Raw genomic sequence first — 22388 nt, 5'->3', positions numbered from 1 at the left:
TGCCTGCAGGCAGTGTCTTCAGGGGTGCCAAGCACCACTCAAGAGAAGCACTGAGCTCAAAGCAGAAAAGAACAAAGACGGGAAAGTCAGAAGCTGGGTGGGCCCGGGAATGGAGCTGGAAGAAAGGGGCAAGTGTAAGAGAGAAGGAAGAGACACAATTCCTGAGGACAGGGCCAGGGTAATCAAGGCCCAGTTTGCCTGTCAGAAGGTGGGCAAGCCTGATTTCAAGGCCCAGACCTGTTCCAAGAAAGATAGGACACACGGAGCTTCTGTGAGAGAGCAGAGCTGGTTGGTGGCCACATGTCCTATTGTCACAGTGAGGAGGGTTGAGGGGGAGATTACAGGCATCCCGTCTCCACCTCGTAGGCTCATGCCAGCAAGGATCTCTGACTGGTGTAGGCCTCACCCTCACGCTCACACATCCCAACCAACACTGGTGACGCCATCTCTGAATCCAAGACCCCGTGTGTGACCATCCATGTCCCCGGTGACAGGATGAAGCTCCAAGTCCTTGGCCACAGTTTAGGGAAAGGGACATGATCTCAGCTGGGCAAAAGAGACCCATCCCGGTCCTTAAACGAGAGGTTAGTGTCAGCCTGGGGCTGCCGGGGGCCACCTTCACCACCTTTGGAGAGAGACTGCCTGACCAAGGAGCAGAGCCGAGAGACGGAGAGAAATCACGCCTTCACGTCATTGTTTGAGTCCCAAGATCTAGCCAAGTCACCTTTTCAGTTATGGGAACCAGTAAATTCCATTTAATTAAGATGGCTCTGTGTTAAGAGTTCCGTATCTTGCAATTGTGTTCTGACAATAACTTTGACATTCCAGACCCACATAGGCTGGGTCCACCCACCTAATCACGCCCCTCCAGTGGGTGTCATCACTGCTCAAAACACCAGCTCGGTGTTCCCTAAAGCCCGTCCCTTTCCACTGACAACATTGTTCTCTCAGGAAAGCCATTCTTCAAGGCCCATGTTAAGTGTCTCCATCTCCATGAAGCCTTCCTGTCTCAAGGCTGAGCCTACAGTCTCAAGGGGCTGCCTTCCTGACAGCTGGATCGGAAGGTCCTTTGTGGGGACAGAGCTTTGTGACCCATTAATTTAGTGGCTGAGAGCGTGGACAGCTGTGGGCGAGATGTCAGCTGAAAAGATTCTCTAGTGATCTTGAGAAAACTGCTCTCCCCCAAGACACAACCACCTCTTCCTCTGTTCCCCAAGGTTCTCCCCCTGCTGCCCTTCACATCCCGAGTCTTTTCATGCGTGCGGCCCACTAGGCCTGCGGCTCTGGCTCCGCCTCGCATCGCATGATGGGTCAGCAGGAACTGGGGCTCCTGGGTTCCCTACTCGGTCACCTGGCTGAGACTCCAGGCGCTGGGGGCCAACTGGGCCTGCTCTTCAGGGCCCGGGCCTCCACCCTACTTCCCACCCGTCCCCCACTCCACACACCCTCAGACTCTTCCACTGGACACCAGACTGACCCTTCTTCACAGTCACCAGTCCTTCAAATAAACCCTCCTTTCTCTTCTCAAAATCCCTCCAGGGCTTTCCACTGCTTTTAGTTCCTCAAACGGGGCCCCCTTGCCTTTCTCGCCTCTTCTCTCACCACGTCCTGGCCGCCAGGTGTGCTTCTGTTCTTGCTTTCCCTCAGCAGGAATTCCCCCCACCCCACTTCCAAACACCTTCTTACACTAGGCTGCCTCGTCCAGGAAGCCTCTCGTAATCCCTGAGGTAGGAACCAGCCTCCCCGTTGGGCGCAGCACTTTTCCCAGCTGTCCAGTAGACCACTTACTTCGCTCTACCTTTCCGTGGTCGAGTCCACCTCCCGGGCTAAGAATATGAAATCTTTGGAGACAGGGCCCCTGAAGGTCATCACATTTCTCTCACGGTGCCTAAACGGTGCTTTGTACACAAGGCGCCTTTCGTAAATGTCTGAAATGAAATGAAATGAGAGAGCGAACCCATTCCCAGCTCCCGAGAAAGACACGTATTCTTCCTGGGAATAAAAACAGAAACCCAAGTGGGCTGCTCCTCCAGGGGAGCCCTGAGCTCTTTCACTGTGATGCACACTGGGGCCCAGCGTGTCGGCTGAAGGTGTGAATGGACGAAGGGAACGTGGGTAACTGCTGGAGGCATTGACGTTACACTCCTGGAGCCGTTTGCACTCACACACCTCTCCCTGGAAGTCAGTGGTCATTTCCCGTGGCTTCAAAAGGAAGTGCAGCTTCTTCTGCAAGTCCTGGCCCTGCAGAAGTCTATTTCTCTCCGCACAAGGGCTGGAGTTCAGAAGCCACGCTCTCTCCTGCAGCTCACAGGATGCAGAGGGAAGAGCTCAGGGTCTGAAATCAAGGACTTGGGCGGAAGCACCTATGGCTCCCAGCCTTGGGACCTCGGTGCGGAAGTTGTCAGGATTAGGAGGGTCATTTAGGTGCAGATGCCTTGCATGCAGCAGGCACACTCAAGTCCCTTCTAACTTTTTAAAAATTACGTTCACACTTCCTCAATTTCTCCTGCCTCTCTAAGAGGAAGGGAACGAACCAACTCAGGGAAGCTGCGACAGAAAAAGGACAGGGAGCCATTGGCATTTATATTCTTATTTGTGGTTTCGGGTTTTTTTGTTTTGTTTTGCTTTTAATTTTTTTTTTCTAGAAAATAAAAGGAACACAACCAAGGGAGTTTATATGACAAACTATCAGTGTCAGGAGGGCAGGGGAAAAGAGAAAGAAAGCCCAGAGGAGTGGGTAGCTAATAAAAAGTGGGTTCCGAACCACGCGGAACGGTCCACAGGGTCATGTCTGGGTCCTCATGAGACGACCGGTCACTTTGGCATGCGTGTTCGGTGCCCGGTCTCCTGGTCCGCCTGCTCAGAACCCCAGGGTCAGAGAGAGCTGGCTGCACCCTGGAAATCTGCCAAACTCAGACTCTACAGCAAGTCAAGACTTAATTTAGCTCCTCGGCTTTGTGCTCAGGTATCACACGGCAGTCTTTCTTGCCTAAGAGAAGAGTCTAGAAGAGTGTGAGAGTCACCATGGGACACACTTTGGCATCGCAGTGAACCCCACGTGGCCGCTCACTCAGGCGCAGACATGGCCTTCACCACCGAAACAGGCGTCTGTCCAGACATCCTCAGGCAGTCTGGCCAAAGAAGGACAAGGGACATGACGGTCCCCGTCTAGCCACAGGTCAACAGTGGTGTCCGTGTTCCAGTCTTACTCTGTCTATCGCCTGTGAAGGACACGGGGATCCATCTGCTTTTCGGCTCAACACTGGACACCGATTCCAAAGAAGCTTGGCCATTTGGATCCACACCGTAGGTCTCTCCGGTTTCTCCCACTTTATGCCCCATATCTCCGGGCAGAAAATTCAGCCGATCCAGAGCCACGTGTGGCCAACAGAACGGCCAGAGCGATGGCCGGGCAAGAAAGAGCCGGCAGCACACTGTGAGACCAGAGTACATTCAAGAAGGGTCCCTGTGGACCGTACATTCAGCTCACAGTCTAGGGGACACACTGAGCCTGAAGGGCACAGCCAGGGCAGCTCGCCTGACAGGGGGTTCTGACACCTCATGCAGCAGGGCCCCCCTGGTCACAGTTCCTACGTGGAGAGCGGCGGGCTCCCTGCCCTGCTGCAGCCCCTGTTCCTGCACGGAGGCCAGGTTATGCCTCAGTGCCGCGGTCCTGAGGAGCACCACGCTGGCCAGCCAGCCAGGCTGATGTGGCTCTGGGTTCCACAGGAAGGCCGCAGGGAGCCGTGGTCACTGGGAGGAGGGGGCAAGGGAGGAGGGCTGCATTCTGCCAGGAGGGATTCTGGGAGGAACTACCAGGGGCTGGAGGGGTCTGCGGGCCCCAAACATGGCAGGGCCAGAAGGGACGGGCTAAATAGCTGAAGGACGACGATGACAGTCTTGTCGCTAGTTTAAAAAGAGAGTATTGGTGTTGTTGCTCAGTTTTGTTTTTCCCTTTTAAAACCACTCACATTTTAAAAGGTGACAGGGCTGGGGAGATTTGGCCCCCTTCACACTGATCCTTTCCGGGGGGCCTCAGGCTCACGCCAGGGCGCCGGCCACCAGGCAGGGACGGGTCAGGGAGAGCACGTGCTCTGCTTCCCAGCAGCCACCCCTTCTCCCTGCAGAACCAGAACACACGTGACAGGCAGTCCAAAGACTAAAGTGCAGAGAATTCCACAGAGCGGGCAGCCCGGTACTGGGCACTCCCAGAAGGGGCAGGGGCAGGGCTCAGCCCAGAGCTACGCTGTGGGGCACATGTGGACAGCTATGAGGCGAGCCCGCAGGGCACGGTCCCCTTTCCCTTGGGCCCCGTGGACGCCTCTTCTAGCGGGGACCGTCCACTGTCAACAGCTCCCCAAGGAAAGTCTCAGTCTCAGAGATAGGGCCCACGAAGGGGGAAAACGTGTACGACCATCCCTGGTTGGTAATGACGAGTGACTGTGGAACGAGAGGGGGGTGGAAAGAAGGGAAACAGTGCCATTATCTAAAACCAGTGAACCCCAGGTTTTGAGAGCGGGGATCCATGAACAAACGCTAAAGGCAGAGTCTCTCCCGGGGAAGGTTGGTGAAGACGGTCAGGATCCTCCCGGTGAGGCCCGCTGGGGAAAGGAGCACCTCTGGGTGTGGAGGGCACTGCAGAGCGGGGAGGGCTGCCAAGGAGGAGGGCCCACGGCTGGCACTAGGGCGTGTAGGCCGGGGGCGGCTGGAACTGGTTGATGACCTCGTACTCTGCCGGGTAGGGCTCGTTCTCCTCCATCTCTGAGAGCAGCTCCAGCGCCTGCTCCTCTTCCTCCGTGGGGTAGTGGCGCAGGAGGTTGGCTGCTGTGGCCAGGATTGAGGCCCCGCCCGCGCCTGCCACCAGGTAGAAGCTAACAGCAAAGGTGACATAAACCTGGGAGCCGTGGTACTTCTTATGTTGCTGCTGCTGGGCCAGGATGAGTTCGGAAGCCCAGTAAGAAAAACCGATGACGGTGGCACACTGCAGGACTGGGGGACAGAGGGACAGCAGAGAAAGGGGGTTAGCAGGCACCCCGCAGCCAGGATGCTTGAGGAATCAACTGCAGTCTCTCTACCCAAACCCCATTTTCAGAGAACCTGCCCGGCCCCAGACACTGCAAGGGGGAGCTCTTGTGGCTGAGGCGGGAGACAGAGGCCTGACCCCACCCGGGCCAACTAGATTCTCTCTGTCTTAAGAATTTGGAATTGGGGACTTCCCTGGTGGTCCAGAGGTTAAGACTCTGCACTCCCAATGCAGGGGGCCCGGGTTCGATCCCTGGTCAGGGAACTAGATCCCATGTGCCACAACTAAAGATCCCGCATGCCGCAACTAAAGATTCCACATGCCAGAACTAAAGATCCTGCCTGTGGCAATGAAGATCCCACGTGCCACAACTAGGACCCGGTGCAGCCAAATAAATAAATATTAAAAAAAAAAAAAAAGAATTTGGAATTGGGATACTAGGGCCGCTAGAAGTCATTGGGTGCTTCGAGCGGAATAGACAAGGTCGTGCAGTTTGGGAGCTGGAGTCGCTGATACCCTAGGTCAAATCAACACAGCAGCCCCATCACGAGGGAGGAGAGAAGCCTCGTATGAGCAGAGAAGCCTGGCCTGCAGGGAAGCGGGAGGGGGGGGAGAGAGAATCTGAGACCATGTACTCCAGGGAGACACAGGGAGACACTGTAGTTCCTCCCTTGCTCCTTCCAGGCCCATGAGCCTGGCTGAGCTTCACATCCTGTTCTTAGAGAGCCATGATGTCAATCCTAACAATATTCCCTCCCTACAGCTCAGCCGAGTGGGTCTGTGGTCCTGGCGGGCATACGTGCAAATGACGGAAGCCAGCTGCTCTCACACGCCAGCGCTCTGCGAAAGGCTAGAGTTGAAATGAGCGTCGGGAACAGGGTCTGCTCACGACACCCCTTCGCCCCCACCTGCAACTCCAGACAGGATGCCGCCCCCGCCCTGTGGCAGTTCCTCCCCGACTGGGAGTAGCCCGAGCTTACCTGTGAGGATGTGGGCGAAGGCATAGCGACGGGTGATCTTCAGGGCTGGATGCTTGGGCCCGAAGACATCCAGAAGGAAGGCGGAGAGACTACACAGGATGCCCAGGAAGCAGAAGGCGGCGATGACCCGCAGGAGCAGGACTGTCTGGGGATTCATGCAGAAATCTGTAGGGGGAGGAGCAGATCCTCAGGCTCCCGGGCAGCACCCTGGGGCAGGAAGCCCCCCCTCCACCACAGGCCGGCGAGCCAGGGGAGGACTGGAGGGGGGCGTGGTCTCAGCTCCCGCTCCCAGTGGGGCTGCAGAGGGGGTGGAGGAGCCTCCCTATTCAAAGACAGGACCCCTGGGTCACTGCTCCCGTGTGCCTCAAGTCCTTCCTCCCTTTCCAACAAGACTAGTCCAAGTGCAGGGCTCCACTTCAGTGTGCGGTTGACCCTTGAACAGCATGGGTTTGAACGGTGAGGGCCCACTTATGTGTGGACTTCTTTTTCAGTAGTAAACACTACGGTACTACACGATCGGGGTTGGTTAAATCTGCAACGTGGAACCACGGCTCCGGAGGGCCAACTATAAATTACACAAATTATACACAGATTTTCAACTGCTGGGAGGGTCAGCATCCCTAACCCCACTGTCGTTCAAGGGTTAACTGTACTTGCCACGCTCTCCTAACCATTTTTAAGGATCCTGACAATTAATCAGACATGTTAACCCATTCTGCTAAAGCATGCTTTGGGCTGGCAGGAAAAGCCAAAGGGACGAAGGCCAGAGGCCCATTCAAGTCCATGCTCTATCCAGTCACTCACTCACAACCCTTTTGTTCAAAAAGAAGCTGAAGCAGTTTAGAGAACCTTGTAATGACAAGAGAGGACTAAATAGATGGGGAAAGCTGGTAGACTGGACCTCCACATTTATTTTTGCTCCCTCCCGAACCCTACTAAAACAACAAAAAAAAATTAAGACATAAACCCACACAAAGAGAAGAAGGGCAAAACAAAATTCTGGAAACTGGGAAGTAACGGGACTCAGAACTAGAACTGACTTGAGAGAATAGATAAACTGAAGTATAAGCCGGAAATGGGAAAAGGTAAGAAGCAGCTAGGTTTACACCACAAAAGCCTGAAAGGCTCAGAAACTGACAGCCCCAAATACCTTCTAAAATGAGGGCAAAGCCATTGGGGGGTGCTCGCTCTACCAAAATGAGGGAATGATCCAAGAAAAAGGAAGATACTAAAACAGGAGACCCAACATTCAAAGAGTAAAGAGCCCCCAGGGTCATAGTGAAAGATACCAGGAGGACAGCTACACACCAGACCCCATCAAGCAACCTACATTTCCCTCTAGGACTTTAATACCATTCTTTCCTTTATTCTTTTTTTTTTTTTATTCCATCTAGACCACACACTGTCAGCTCCCTTTGATATCTACGCAAACTGCCACAGTTCTAGAAACACACAGACAGAATAAAGGCTGGTCCAAAAAGATACCATTTTAAGCTTTGATAAAAAGTAGGAAATGGGCCTTAACTTCCTCTATTCAGCCACTGGCAAGTTCTTCTTTTATTTGGGCCATGGGTCACCAAGTGATTTGGGAAAATTTGAAAAGGGCTGGCAAGACTTACACTGTAGGCTCCTTTCCCGAGTTTTTTTTTTTTTGGAGGTGGGGAACCACAAGCTTTATTGGCTGAAAGTTCTCCTCAGGAGCCTGGCCTGCTGGGCTTTCCTGAGTTTTGATCTCAGGCTGAGAGGCTGTTGGACTGTGGTTATCACTCTCTCGTGCACAGGAGAATCCCCAGGGTGCTGGTTGAGAGCATGTTCCCAAGCTCCAGAGATTCTGAGCTCTTGGTCTGGAGCAGGGCCTAGGAATCTGGATTTTTACCAGCAGCGCAGGGGGCCTAAGCCTTACACCCCAAGAAACACTGATCCTGGACCTAGAGGGAGGTGAACTGATGAAGAAGAGTCCGAAAACCTGGAGAGGGCACCTGAGATCAACAAAGCAGCCTCAAATCAACTGACGTTGATCGGCATCATGGGGTCCTGGGCAGAGGGTGCAGCCTCCCACGCGGAAAAACCAGACCAGATATGCAGAGGCCCCGGGCCTTTGTGACAGCGTGCACTCCCTACCGCCTCAAGCTCAGAATTCACCAGGCAGATGTTGCCTGGGCCCACACATGATTCATACGCTTTGATCTGGCTTCAGAGCTACCTGTCACTCTCTTGTCAGCTAACCATCTGTTTTGGGGCCCAATCATCCAGCCTGAGGGATTGCCTGCTGCTAGCAGGCTTGCCTGTGCATTAGCTCTGCCAGCAACCAGGTCCAGCCTCCATTTAATCCGGTCCTGCGGGCCTGAAGGGGTCTAGAAACCCACAGGGCCTCTCTGAAACCAAAGCTCCTGGAGACGGGGGCTGTTTCCTGGCTGCATTCTGAATATTGCTGAAAGCTCTCTGAGACAGTTCTTCTGGGGTCCACGTGGCACGTGGCAGGGATGGGGCAGGACGAAAGTGTTCTTCTAGTGCTTCCAAGAATAACCTGCGAGTGGCAGGGTATAGGGGCTTACATCACACTCCGCTCTGCAGCAGGCCGTGTTCAGATTCCTCCAGCATTACTCAACGTGACCAGGACCTCTGAGTGATGCTTTAATTGTAGTACTTAAAGTCAACTCAGTGTTGTTTATTTTTAATTAATTAATTTATTCATTTATTTAATTTTTGGCTGCATTGGGTCTTCACTGCTGCATGCGGGTTTTCTCTAGTTGCTGAGAGCGGGGGCTACTCTTTGTTGCGGTGCACGGGCTTCTCATTGCGGTGGCTTCTCTTGTTGCAGAGCATGGGCTCTAGGTGCGCGGGCCTCAGTAGTTGTGGCATGCGGGCTCAGTATTTGTGGCTCACGGGCTCTAGAGCACAGGCTCAGTAGTTGTGGCACGCGGGCATTAGTTGCTCCATGGCATGTGGGATCTTCCTGGGCCAGGGCTCGAACCCGTTCCCCCTGCGTCGGCAGGCGGATTCTTAACCACTGCACCACCAGGGAAGCCCTCAACTCCGTTTTAATTTAGCAACTAGTTTTAACTGAAAAATGTAACACACAGGGCTTCAACAATACTATCTTTGGCTGCATAAGTGAGTATAGGATGTTCACTTGATTATCATCCTTTAAAACGTACATCCGCTGGATACACTTCTACGTGTCTTATGTTTCAGAATACACTTATCTTAGGAATAAGGAGGACTTGCACAGATGTCCAGCTGCCCCTCCCAAGAGACAAACATTGTTGGTAGTTTTTTGTGTGCCTCTCCAGGTATTCCTGCTTGTGCACGCAGATGGGGCAAACGTCATCTTAGTTAAGCCTCACTCCACTCTGGGGGATTCATCACATGGTTCAGATGAGGAATTGGAGCCTCCAGGAGGTTAAGTGACTTCCTGCAGGTCACACGGCACAGAGCTAGACTCCAAATCCGGGTCAGGCTCCCTTGCATCGTGAGTTAGCCGTTAGCACCAGGGTTAGCCGTTTTAATTTTTCCTCGCTGGAGCTAATCAATCAAATCCTAAAGAGCTGTATTTGAATGAAAGGTCAAAGGTGGCTATGAATGCTGGCAGAGCCATCGCCAGTGCCAGCAGCTGCTGAGCTCACTAAGGGAACAGCTGGAAGCATGAAATCTCTTCTAGGCAGAAAAGGTTTGGGTCGTTAAGCAAACCTTAAAAGGTTTGAAAGGAACTCATACTGGGAATTACTGGGCAAAACCTGCTGGGTGTGGTCTAAGCTTCTGCAGTCCTCAGAGTCTGGCTCTGAAAAGCAGAAGTCACTGGATTTGGCACCCAATCCTAGCTCTCCCACAGATTGTATGTCACCTTGAGCAAGTCACTGAATGCCCTTGGCCTCTGCGCTCACCCTGTCAAAGGGAAGCTATAACACCTGCCCCGCCTGCACAGGGGTGCGTGGGGAGGGTCAAAGCACAAAGTGCTGGGGATGAGCCGCCCCACTCCCTCTGCGCTGGGCGGCCACAGCAGTGTCTCTTCTCTGGCGTGCCTTTCCTCCTTACACAGAAACTGCTCCGTCCACACACGTCAGCCAGTGTGGGCCAAAGGAGGAGCCCACTAATGCCAGACTGAGGACCTGTGCCACCAGGGTGACAATGCAGTACAGAGAAGGGGCTTTGGACCCACAATTCAAACAGGTTTTGTTTCTACGTGACGCCTTCTGCCTTTCTCTACTCCAAAGCTCTGAGCAAACCTTCAGGCTCAGCGGGGAAGCCAAGTGGGGACTTTCCTTGGAGTGATGCTAAGAGATACCCCAGGAGCCTGCCCTACATCCCTCAGCGGTCTCAGAGCACACAGGGAAGACAGGCAGCGTTATCCCTGACACGCTTAGAACCCAGCTCAGACTCTCCTGGGGTCGGGATCTCAATGTCCCTTTCTTTCCTCCCTGTCAGACATCAGTATGGCAGGGAGGGCAATGAATATCTGCTCCATTGAGAGGGCTACCAAAGAGAAGCAAAATCCTCAGATGTTACATGTGTGTTACTTTATTTGTGGAGAGAAATGGCACATGGAGCAGGGTCCTAATTTTAAACTCAAACCAGTGGTGCAGGGAACTCCCTGGTGGTCCAGTGGTTAGGACTCTGTGCTGCACTGCTGGGGGCCCAGGTTTGATCCCTGGTCGGGGAACTAGGATCCCACAAGCCGTGTGGCACAAACAAATAAACAAACAAAAATTGTTTAAAAAAAACAAAACAGTGGTGCACCCACTACACTCCAGTAAGACAGAATACATCCTACCCCCCAGTTGTGCTGTGTGGCCTGTTTATTTTGGTAACTATTGCTTGACTGTTCCCTCCAGTCACTGGGGAAGAGGGCAGCTGCTGTGTAACAGGATCCCAAGGAGCTGACTTTGCCCAAGGTCATTGGTAAGTCACTGGGCTGGATTTGTTTTGAAGGCCCTGGCTCTTCCTGTCTACCTGCCCATGGCTCTCACCCCTCCTGACCCAAAGAGGCTGCAGGCAGGACGCTTCAAGTGGCTTCTGGCCAGTTCCCTTCTGTCCCGTCTCCTATTTCCCCCCTCACTGGAGTCCCTGAGTCAGAGGCACGTCCCCGGGGGCCCCAGTCCTTCCAGCACCCACCTGCGCAGCCACTGCCCGGTGTGACTTTTTTTTCCAACCAAGGCTTCTGACACAAGACTCGAAGAGGGCCCTCCAGTGCCTGGCTGGGTCATCCCACAGATACCAATGGTCCTAGCCCAGCTGCCTCTGAGGACAGGCCCCACGGGATTGGGAAATGCCAGCTGCATCGGTCACCACCCCTCAGACACTCCGGCCCTTCCTGGAAGGCCCTTGATCTTCCTGTGGCTTGCTGTCAACCGTGATTCCCCCGACTTCACATCCTAAACTCCCTCATTCTCCAGAGATGCTTCCTGAGGCTGTGGTCCCTGCTGCCCTTTGCTGGGCACGCTTGAGAGGCAGAGAGGGACTGGGGCTCAGAAGGAGTGATTCTCTGGGCTCTCCTGCTGGGGGCCACTATCGGTCTGGGCACATCTCTGTCCACACCCCGGGCCCAGACTGAAGAAGAGCTTTGTGAGGAGCAGGGGAGTGGCAGAGTTCTGGTGGATCTTTTAAGCCAACGGCATTTGTTAAAGCCTTCAAGGGCTCTGGGAATGACAGCGGGAGGATGAGTGGCTTTGCCTCAGCTCACCAACGTAAGGTGATGAGGAATAAAAAGACGCAGCTTTGCCTAGGCTTGTGATGAAAACTCAGCTAGAATGGGGAAATAAGAGGCCTGGGACAGCTCTGATGGAAGGAGAAAGAAGCTCAGTGTGCGCTAAGGTACAGTGGTGAGCGTGGAGTCCACACCACTCAGATCAGCTGTGTGTCCCTGAGCAAGTGACCTGACCTCCCTGAGCCCGAGACGTGTGTGTGTGTGTGTGTGTGTGTGTTGGGGCGGGGGGTGGGGTGATGACAGTCCCTACCAAATAAAGATGTTGTTTAGGAGACACTACAGCCAGGCGTGAAGTGGGTTTACACAATGCCTGGCACTCAGGCAGGGGGCCAAGAAATGGGAAGACACCGTCCCAAAGCCTGCTGGCCCTGGCCACTCCCTGTCGCCTGCAGAGACCTGGCAGAGTCTGTTCTCCCTCTGGAAGCATCTACAGGCACCGGATCTGTACCCCATAGCTCTGCTCCCTCCTGAGATGGGGAATATCCCAGGCTTCCATGCTAGGGTATCTGCCAGGCCCTGAGGCTCAGTACAATCCCACAGAATAGCATACATCTGAAGGCCCACTGGGCACCGAAAAGCCAACTGGTACAAAGAAGAAGAAGAGAAACAGGGACCTTTGGATTCCTCGCCTTCTTCTGTGGTAGCTCATGAGGTAGCACTGTCAACTCCTTTATTAATGGACACCAAGTGTTCCCAGCTTGTAATGGCCAAGAAGATGGCCAAGGAAAACCAGGCCGAAACTATTCATGGGTTAAGATCCCTAAACACACGAGCAGGCATAATGTAAAGGTGAAGGCGACGTGCTTTAGAAAACACAAAACCTGGCTTGGATAATTTCTCAGAAGAGGTAAATATATGTGTAAACAAAGGAGAACTGCACCAAGAATTTATTCTTACTTTTGACATGGCTTTGACAAGGATGCACGCCAGAGTGGACTGAACGATCGTGAGATCATTCCTTATGACGGCTGAAGTAAAGCAAAGGTTAAAAAACATAAACGAGACAGCGTCACTTTAAACTGGAGTCAACGGTGAGGTACACTCAGCTATGCCACTCCCAGCTGTGTGGCCCTGGAGAGATCACTTCACCTCTCTGAGACACCAGTTTCCTGGACCTTTGGAATGAGGACACGGGATCAGACGGCCCCTCCCCTCATGGCATGAATTTTAAGAGCCTCCCTAGGAATGAAATGAAATGGAGAAGCATCGTGAACTCTCTCCCAGTTTGGAAATGACACCAAGCCCTTGAAACACTGACCATCAGGGGATCGATCAACTGCCACGGTCTGGGTGAAGCGGTGGAAAGGTGGCAGCTGTTCCTCAAAAAAAGGCAAGTACAGGGGAACACGCTAAGGGAAAAACCATTCAGCTCAAGCTTGATGGGCTTTCTGTCACCAGCTACACGCCACAGAAAAAGCTGCACGTCACACGGCCTCCATCGTGTGGATAACTTTGCTCGTAATGAGCCAACGCAGAGAAAGCTATCATCAAGGTGAAATCTAGAAACAAACCAGAAGCCCCCAACCTGCTCTCTACAAAATCATCCTAAAGCTTCAAAGACTCAAGAGAAATGCAAAACAGCAAAAGAACTCTCAGCGGAAGACAAGATTAGGCCACAAGGATACGGCTTTTCAGCCACAACCTGCATAAGTGGTATATATGATCCAAGTTCTCCAAAGGAAAACTTGACCTTTTCACCAAATCCCAGAGCCTGAATCCGTAAAAAGGCAACGTGAAGATATCTAACAGGACGGGCTTCTGATACATGGGGCAGTAAACATCTGGAATGAATTACAGCCAGGGAGTGGCACAGGGAGAAAGCATTCACGAATGGTTCAAAAGGCCTTGCGGGTAATGAACTCCGCTGTTACTACGGGCTGTTTGGAATCCACTGACCATTTTCTCTGTAAAAGCCAGGCAGTGCCATCCTGACCCCCACACCACACAGCCTTTACCCTTCATTACTACAGACAGGGTGGGCAGGATGAGCTACAGGCCTCCCCTGGGTCCAGTAAAGACCACGGTCCCTTTCCCCTTTCCTCTGCCTCCCTGGCTGAGAAGCAGGATGACGAACAAAGCAAACTTACCTCATTCGGGCACACTTGTGAGGGTTCCAAGAACCAAATTCCTATTGTTTTACTGAGGGTGGCAATGGAACTGACTTCTGGTTATTGAAAATACCATAGACTCCCTTTGTCTCTAACAACAATCAAATTACTGTACAACTCAAAAACATCTTTTAAACTCTAGCCATATTTAAAAGTTCCTTTTTCTCCATCAATCAGGCTGTCCCAAAGAAACCTTCCTGTATCCCAGAGGCTCCTCAGAAGGAGACAGCTGATTGTGATGCCTAGCACCCTTATCTTCTCTCCATATACGGCGCCCTTCGCCCGGCAGACGCCTAAAATAGCAGTCCAGATTAGCATGGCGTTGAGGAGTGGGTGCTTGGCTGAATAACATCAGAATTAATGAGGGGCTGGACCCCAAACAGAGCCACCTGGTGGGCATGAACACCAGGCACGAATGGGGCTGTTTCCTTCAACCAAGTGCCTGCCCCAGGCTATCTCAGCTCCAGCCGGCACCCTACCGAGGAGGCCCTGTCGTCCAGAAAGAAGAGGGCCGGCGCGCAGCGCCCTCACCTTTCAGCAGGTCCGGGTGCACGGAGCCCAGCACGTCGGAGACCCCCAGCTCCTGGCGGGAACAGGTGCCACCGTGGATGTGCAGCCAGGCAGGCTCGGCGAGGGCAGTGCACAGCGCGGTGATGGACAGGGCACCCGGCAGGGCCGAGGCCAGGCTACGCTCCGGCTGCTTGGGCAGAGCGCTGCCTCCCGGGTTCCTCCGCCGGCGCCCGCCAGGCAGCCCTGCGCCTCCGGGGGCGTACATGCCCGGGGCCGCCCGCCGTCGCTCCGCGGTCGCTGCTGGTCGCCGCCGACCTCCGCCGAGCGCACAGAGCCTGCCTGTCCGGGGGGAGGAGAGCAACGCGCTGGGTTCGCAGAGGTGAGGCTGGCGCAAGGCTGTCAGGGCCGACACCGGAGGATGGGGGTGGGACCGAGGGCAGAGCAGAGACAGGAGAGCTGCAGAGGTTCGGGGGGCGGGGACAGGGTCCCTGGAGTGGGGCTGCGGAGGTGCAGGATGATGACCCGGAGAGGGCTGGGGGCCCGCTGGATCTTGGCAGAGCAGAGTGGGGAGAGGGGCTGGGGCGGAGTTATCTGTTAGTGGTGGAAGAGAGACCCGGCCTAGGAGTCTTGGCCAGAGGGTGCCGAGGGGCGGAGGACCAGGCTGGGCCGCAGGGATCGGGGACCCAGGATCTGGGAACAGCGATCTGGGGTGCGACCTGTGTCCAGAGAGGACCCACCCCTCACCGACTCCTGATCCTCACCGGTCAGCAGGCCTCAGTGCCGGGATGGCGTCGCTCCGTCCCGTCACGGGCTCCTCAGCTGCCACGGTCCGAGCGATCCCAGGCCACAAACCCGCAACGCCCGAACCAACCCGGGCCCGATCCACTTCCGGCTTCCTCCACCTCTGCCCCCGCCTCCTCCGGCTCCCCGCCCCGTCCCCCGCGCGCGACACAGCCCGGGCGCGTCGCCGGCTCCCTGCGCAAGGCCTCACGGGACTTGTAGTTTCAGGCAGTCCCGTGATGCTTTCCGATGGGGGTGGGGGCTGTGGGGGAGGGGGGAGTGAAAGGCCGACTACAACTCCCAGAGGGCAGCACGGCAGAAGCCGCGGGTGCTTTAGTTCCAAGGAGGACCCCGGCCCTCAGGAGGAAGAGGATTTGCCTGGTGGGAGCCGCAGTCGGCGCGGCTGGCTCTGCTCACCTCTGCCTTTTCCTGAGCCGGGCAGCCATGAAGGACTCGCTGGTGCTGCTTGGCCGTATCCTGGCGCACCCGGACTCCCGCTGCTGGTTCCTGGCCTGGAACCCCGCGGGAACCTTGCTGGCCTCGTGCGGGGGCGACCGGAGTGTCCGCATCTGGGGCAGGGAGGGTAAGGCCCGGCTGCGCGACCGCTGCCGCCGAGGGGTCTACGTGCGCTTGGTGTGGGTGCCAGGCTCGGGGAGTGCGCAGCCTGCGGGGCAGGCATACCCTGGACGGGGGTCGCAGGCCAAGGGAGAGGGTGGAGGGGCCTCCTTAGCCACTCTGAGAAAGGTTTTTCTGGCAAAGGAGTCGACAAATACTAGAAGCTAAAATGTCAATAGGCTGAAACTGTTGAGGGAATTGTGATAGTTGCTGAGGTAGGAAAATGCAGAGAGAAGAAGGAAAGTAGCCTGCAGAGTAATTTGCTATAGATGATGAAGTTTAAATTTTATCCCAAGGGCGTTTGGGCGCTATTGACAGTTTTAAATTGGGAGGGTGACTCCTTCCATTTGACTTAGAAGGATACCTCCAGAGGAAGTGGAGTCAATTAATATACTGACTTTCTGAAAGCATGTTATTAAACACACCCACTGAGCTTTGCCCCCCAGCTTGGCTCCAATACTGGTCCCCATTACCCAATGGCATTGATATGCTTCAGCACTTTCTCGTGCACCCAGCTCCAGAGCCTGGCCTGTCCTCTGCTTTTAGGTGACAGCTGGATCTGCAAATCTGTCCTTTGTGAAGGCCACCAGCGCACCGTGCGGAAGGTGGCCTGGTCTCCCTGTGGGAATTACCTGGCCTCTGCCAGCTTTGATGCTACCACTTGCATTTGGAAGAAGAAGAATGATGACTTTGAGGTAACCGGGCTGGATGGGACCAGGATTGTTGCCTGTTCCCTGACCCCCCAGCCAGGGCTGGTTGAGGAACATGAGCCAGCCTGGGCCAGTGGGGCTGTGCCCATGAGAAGGACCGCAGGGGTCTTAGCTGCTGCTGATTCTTGTCCCTCTTCCCGGTTCACAGTGTGTAACCACTCTGGAGGGCCATGAAAATGAGGTCAAGTCAGTAGCCTGGGCCCCATCTGGCAACCTCCTTGCCACCTGCAGCCGAGATAAGAGTGTGTGGGTCTGGGAAGGTGAGTCCAGGTCCCTCCAGATGCAGTTGGGAACCTGCCACCAGATCTCCCCCTGTGTCCCTGACAGGGTCGGTCAGCTCAAGGACTCCTTTCTTTTCTCTTGCACAGTTGATGAAGAAGACGAGTATGAATGTGTTAGTGTCCTCAACTCTCACACACAGGATGTCAAGCATGTGGTTTGGCACCCGAGCCAGGAGGTGAGAGTCAGATATCTTGGTGGGAAGGAATTCTGATGTGGAGGGTTGTATCCAGCCTTCTTCTGCTCTTCTGCCTCAACCTGGCTTTTCCAGGGATCTCGATCTGTGACCCAGACACATCAATCCCTTTATAAAAGCAGACCCCTGGGACTTCCTGTCCTGGGAGGGAGAAATGTTGGAACCACAGACACTTCTTGGGCCCTACAGACATGTGCTGTGTTTTCCCTGGCCTCTCCCACAGCTGTTAGCCTCTGCCAGCTATGACGACACAGTGAAGCTCTACCGGGAGGAAGAGGATGACTGGGTATGCTGTGCCACCCTCGAAGGCCACGAATCCACCGTGTGGAGCTTGGCCTTTGACCCCAGTGGCCAGCGCCTGGCCTCTTGCAGTGATGACCGTACCGTGCGCATCTGGCACCAGTATCTACCGGGCAATGAGCAAGGTGAGGGCCCAGCCTGGGAGCTAAGGAAGACCCATCTCTCACGAGGCTTAGTCTACTGAGGGGCTGAGACACACAGATGAGTCCCAGGAGACTGGGGTAGAAAGGCAGGTGTGCCACCAGAGGCCTCCAGGTATCGTGCCGAAAGAGTCGGGAGCGTCTGAGGAAGGGGGGCCATTTCATCTGGACTTGAAAGAGTGTGCGGGATTTTAACACGAGAAGAGAATTCTAGGTGCAGACGACACGAGCAAAGGCATTGAAGGTAAAGACAGCCTAGACTTATGCCAGGAACAGTGACTCGTGTCGTTGGAGCATAAGCATAAAGGGTTTGGAGAGAAATGAGGTGGGTTGGGCTGGCTGGTGGGCGGCCTTGAAAGGCAGGCTAACCCATCAGACGTAGTCGGCAGCAAAAGGGTTTTGAGGAACAGGACATATGCTTCTCAGAATTCTGCTGTAAAAATGCCAGTCTGGCTGCAGTGTGTAAGGCAGATCAGTGAGGACAGAGACAGAGCAATGAAGATGAGGCCTCATGACTGAGGGTGGGCTGGGGCGCAGCAAATTAGGGTCTCCTCTGGGGCGGGTTAGATACTCTCCTGAGATGCCCAGGACACGGACATGCCTGAGGCTCAAGAGAAGTCTGTCATGCAGGGGTGGCGTGCAGCGGCTCTGACCCTAGCTGGAAATGTATCTGCACCTTGTCAGGCTTCCACTCCAGGACCATTTACGATGTCGCTTGGTAAGACCTCCCCACCGCCTCCACCCTGCCACCCCAACCATTGGAGAGATTTTAGAGAAGTCAAAAGCCTGTGCTGCTCCCTTTCACCTTTGGGAATACATGGGGATAGAGAGCAGCCACCCTCAGGTCTTCAGATCAGGCCAGACTGTCTCCATGCTGGCTCAGAGCTGGCCGGTCTGGGGTACACAGGAGCGGGGACAGGCTTAGACCCAGGCCTGCACCTGTGTTAAGATTCCAGGCTATGAAGGCAGCTCCAGCCTTTGAGGGTCACACAGCATCATACCATCCAGAAATATTTATTCTTGAAACTGTGGATTCATGGCTGGAGAATCCAGCCATGAGTCCACAGGGCCGTTTCTACCCTTATGGAGTCTAGAAGAACGACACCATTCATACAGGAGAGTCGATCAGAGGGCAGTTCTGGCCCTGAAAATCTATCCCTTGGAAATAATCCTAAATAATGAAAAAACCTGATGTGCATCTAAGTTTTATTTATATTGGCAAACATTTGGGAATAGCAAATATGGACTCAAGAAAAAGTATGGTAGAATTCAGTGGCCTATCGTATCACTTTTTAAAAAATGGTCAAAGAATACTTTATGACAGGGAAACTGCTTATTCCAAGTGAGAAAAGTGCAATTCAGAGTTATATGTAGTTTAGGTTAATTGTATTGGAGGAAAACCTAGATGGCAGCCCTTGAAGCTTGGGGTGATGTTTGTGGCTACATATTTGTTAGGGAGACTCTTCGATAAGACACTTATAGCTGAGGCCTGAAGTTTGGGACGGGAGCAGGCCAGGGGGACTATAGAACCAATCCCTCCTACCTGATTTGCCAGGTTGGGGAGGGAGGAGCCACCTGCATACTCACTGATGCACATGTTCACCCCAGGTGTCAGCTGACAGGGGCCCTGGCTACCGCCTGTGGGGATGATGCCATCCGAGTATTTGAGGAGGATCCTGGCTCAGATCTGCAGCAGCCCACCTTCTCCGTGACGGCCCACGTGCCTCAGGCCCATTCCCAGGATGTCAACTGTGTGGCCTGGAATCCCAAGGAGCGGGGGCTCCTGGCCTCCTGCAGTGATGATGGAGAGTTGGCCTTCTGGAAATATCAGCTGTCTGAAGGCCTCTGAGCCACCTTGACTTTGGACAGAATCATGGTTCCCCAGAAAATGTCATAAGACTTTCCCAGCCCCTGAGAGGACCCAGAGGAGCATCCCTGACCTTCCTTTAACTTGGCCCTCCTCCATGCAGACTTGGGTAGAAGTGCAGGCCACAGAACCACTCACTCCTTCCCCTCCTTTGACACGGAGTCCTTGGTAAAGAGCTACAGAACATCAGTCTATTGTACTTAAGCCAGATTTTGCTTGCTTTAGGGCCCAGTGTTAAATTTGGGGGGGGGGGGGGTGGTGAGTATACTATTTATAATCATCATATCTATACGTAGGAGGGATATATCTCAGCCCTTTCTGAAACTGTAAGCTTTATAGAAATAATCCATCTGAGTCCCAAGTCCTGTTTTGTAAGGACATTCACAATCTGAAAGAATTCCATGGTGAGTCCTTTTCTGAAGTAGGTCCTGCCTTCTCAATTTCTGGGCAAACCCTTGCATTTAAGACATTCAGTCAATACTGAAGGAAATTTTTTTTTTTTTGGCTGTGTTGGGTCTTCGTTGCTGCGGGTGGGCTTTCTCTAGTTGCGGCGAGCGGGGGGCTACTCTTTGTTGCGGTGAGATTTCTCATTGCAGTGGCTTCTCTTGTCGGGGAGCACGGGTTCTAGGCGCGCGGGCTTCAGTTGTGGTACGCGGGCTCAGTAGTTGTGGCTCGCGGGCTCTAATACGCAGGCTCAGTAGTTGTGGCGCACGGGCTTAGTTGCTCTATGGCATGTGGGATCTTCCCGGACCAGGGCTCGAACCCGTGTCCGCTGCATTGGCCGGCGGATTCTTAATCACTGCGCCACCAGGGAAGGCCTGAAGGAAATTTTTTGATGTAGGTTGGTTTAGAGTGAGAAACACCTCTGCTTTCCCTTCGAAACCCTTAACGTTAACCTTCTGTGTTATGTGCTGTGATGACAGCCGGGAAGTGCTGAGAAATAAATGGGGAGGACATGACCCCTAGAAGGGAGAGTTATTGGTGGCCACAGGGCATGCATTCTCAGTGGGGATGAAAATTGGGTCTTGGGTGAGGGGCAAAAAAAAATCTTAGAGACAGTAATTTGTGGCCCTCAAAAGGACCACAGTACATAAATATGCTGTGGTCTGTCGTATTAGATTTTCATAGTGGGGGTGAGTAGTAAAAAGATGCCGATTAAGGCCCCTTAAGGCAATGATGATGAAAAAATGGTAGAGAAACACTGGCACAGGTAGTCAGTGCTTTAGTCTCACGTTATCCTCTGACAGGCACTTCCAAGTGGGTTTTGACTTGAGGCCTGTCTTCAAGCCCACAGCCTTCACTTGATTTTTTACACCACAGAAATCATGACCTTAGATTTTGAAGACAGCTGGGGCAGTACCTAGAGCAGTGGTTCTCAAGATGTGGTCTGCCGGTCACTGGAAATTCCTAGATTTTTTCAGCAATTGATGCCTGGGCAGGAAGCAAGGCAATGGCACCAAATACTACAGTCGTGTCTCCATGCCTTGGTCTCACAGTGAAAAAATTGCCAACTTCCCTGAGAAATGTCCTCAACAGAACTAATAAGAGATAAATTGTATTAAATCTGGACCCTTGAGCATACAGCTCATGTTCTGCAATGACGGGAAGCACACACGAGCACTCCTGCTACGCAGAGGTGTGGCTGTCTTGAGGAAAAGCAGTTGTGCAACACAACTGTGTTGTTCATGGCATAACCATTTCTACTTGAAAGAACAAGCAAATTATGGTATTTAGACTTGGCTATTTGGGAGACATTTTCCAGAAAACGAACGGAATGAGCCTTTCACTTCAAGGGAAACTGATAGTGTTGCCAATGATAAAAGCTTTCAAGCAAAAATTAGAATCTTTGAAAACTTGTATTGCCGCCATGAGCTTGACATGTTCTCAATGCTTAGACTTTTCTGAGGGGACTGGTGGTGATATGAACAAACGTGATCTGTAGGATGAAATGTATTGACATTTGGAAGATTTGCATAATTCAGTGAATGAGCATTTTCCAAATGCCTAATGCATGATGTTATAAAATCAGTCATGGGTAAGACTCATTAAAAGTGTAAGGCCAGTGGGTTTTAATGTAAGAGTATAAAAAGCTCATTGATAAGGTTTCAGATCCACATTGCCTTTAAGAAACTGCCACCTGTGGAGTGGTGACGTAGCATCACATAGACTCAATTACCTGAGAAGCCTATTTAAAAACTCCTTTTTCCAACTTCATATCTGTGTGAATTCAGCTTTACGTCAGCACAACACACAACAGGTTGTGGAAGCAGCTATGAGAATCCAACTGTCTTCTATTAAGCCAGACATGAAAGAGATCTGCAAAAATGTAAAATGCCACTCTTCTCCCTGGATTTGTTTTGGAAGTTGTTTTTCATAAAAAGTTAACATAAGTTACTGTTGTTTTAAAATGCATTTACTATAGTAAATAAACATCAATGGCTATAACCCAGATAGTAAAGGCTGTTTGGGGCTCTTAATTTTTTGTAGTGTAAAGGGGTCCTGAGACTAAATTTGAAAACTGCTAACCTAGGGAAATTACCCTTCAGAATCATTTTCTAATTTTATGCACACTTATTCCTAAAAAAAAACCCAGAAGGCAAGAATTTGAGAAAAACATTTGTAGATCTGGATCTTAAAATCGGTTTAAGCACCCAGTTGGTGCTGCCTCATTATGGGAGGGGACACTGCTGGTCTTGAGAAAGTTCTAACCTGTTGATCTCTCCAGCAAAGTTCAGAGTTAGTTCCTGCAGTAGGGCAGATACAGAGGAAGGGACCAAGGGCACAAGCCTGACTGAACAGAAGCTACCAACACTGTTCCCTCTGCGCTGACTGAAATGGTGCAGGTGGCAGCCCAACTGAAGAGCGGCCTCGTCCTCTAGAAGTGCTCACTGTGAGCAAGTTCACTGGCTGAAATAATCCTTAGGTTGGAGAAACGAAACTTTTTTTTTTTTGGCTGCATTGGGTCTTCGTTGCTGTGCGCAGGCTTTCTCTAGTTGCGGCGACTGGGAGCTACTCTCCGTTGTGGCGCGCGGGCTTCTCATCGCGGTGGCTTCTCTACTTGCGGAGCACAGGCTCTAGGTGCATGGGCTTCAGTAGTTGTGGCTCGTGAGCTGTAGAGCACAGGCTCAGTAGTTGTGGCTTGCAGGCTCTAGAGCGCAGGCTCAGTAGTTGTGGCG

The 22388-nt window shown here is 53.0% G+C and overlaps 2 protein-coding genes across 4 annotated transcripts; one reads left to right on the top strand and one right to left on the bottom strand.

The window, feature by feature from the left end:
- Positions 1-2574: 2574 nt before the first annotated feature.
- TMEM127 (transmembrane protein 127) lies at positions 2575-15233 on the bottom strand. 3 transcript variants are annotated; one of them, XM_019931102.2, is made up of 4 exons: positions 15087-15233; positions 14347-14664; positions 6004-6168; positions 2575-4989 (listed from the first exon to the last, which is right to left on the bottom strand). In XM_019931102.2, the coding sequence occupies exons 2-4, from the start codon at positions 14588-14590 to the stop codon at positions 4682-4684; spliced, it is 717 nt and encodes a 238-aa protein (XP_019786661.1). In that variant the 5' UTR covers positions 14591-14664; positions 15087-15233; the 3' UTR covers positions 2575-4681. The 3 variants fall into 3 exon arrangements, with proteins under 3 accessions (XP_019786661.1, XP_073647199.1, XP_073647200.1); XM_073791098.1 differs by having other exon boundaries at positions 14347-14721; positions 15087-15220; XM_073791099.1 differs by lacking the exon at positions 14347-14664 and having other exon boundaries at positions 15087-15230.
- Positions 15234-15404: 171 nt separating this feature from the next.
- Positions 15405-21665, top strand: CIAO1 (cytosolic iron-sulfur assembly component 1). The gene is made up of 7 exons (XM_019931104.3): positions 15405-15688; positions 16267-16415; positions 16579-16690; positions 16799-16887; positions 17129-17330; positions 17976-18063; positions 18954-21665. Exons 1-7 carry the CDS (start codon positions 15550-15552, stop codon positions 19192-19194), a joined length of 1020 nt encoding a protein of 339 aa, XP_019786663.1. The 5' UTR covers positions 15405-15549; the 3' UTR covers positions 19195-21665.
- The last annotated feature ends 723 nt before the right edge of the window (positions 21666-22388 follow it).

This window comes from Tursiops truncatus, chromosome 14 (assembly GCF_011762595.2).
Source record: "Tursiops truncatus isolate mTurTru1 chromosome 14, mTurTru1.mat.Y, whole genome shotgun sequence".
Lineage (NCBI taxonomy): Eukaryota > Metazoa > Chordata > Mammalia > Artiodactyla > Delphinidae > Tursiops > Tursiops truncatus.
Note: the sequence above shows the minus strand (reverse complement) of the source record. Positions and strands in the feature narration are given on the sequence as shown.

Bases quoted from the DNA above. Each gene is read 5' to 3' on its own strand.
- TMEM127 (XM_019931102.2), bottom strand. From the start codon at position 14,590: ATGTACGCCCCCGGAGGCGCAGGGCTGCCTGGCGGGCGCCGGCGGAGG. The intron at 6,169-14,346 runs GTGAGGGCGCTG...CTCCCCCTACAG, and splicing joins GCACCCGGACCTGCTGAAAG to ATTTCTGCATGAATCCCCAG. The intron at 4,990-6,003 runs GTAAGCTCGGGC...TCTGTCCCCCAG, and splicing joins CTTCGCCCACATCCTCACAG to TCCTGCAGTGTGCCACCGTC.
- CIAO1 (XM_019931104.3), top strand. From the start codon at position 15,550: ATGAAGGACTCGCTGGTGCTGCTTGGCCGTATCCTGGCGCACCCGGAC. The intron at 15,689-16,266 runs GTAAGGCCCGGC...CTCTGCTTTTAG, and splicing joins CCGCATCTGGGGCAGGGAGG to GTGACAGCTGGATCTGCAAA. The intron at 17,331-17,975 runs GTGAGGGCCCAG...TCTGTCATGCAG, and splicing joins TCTACCGGGCAATGAGCAAG to GGGTGGCGTGCAGCGGCTCT.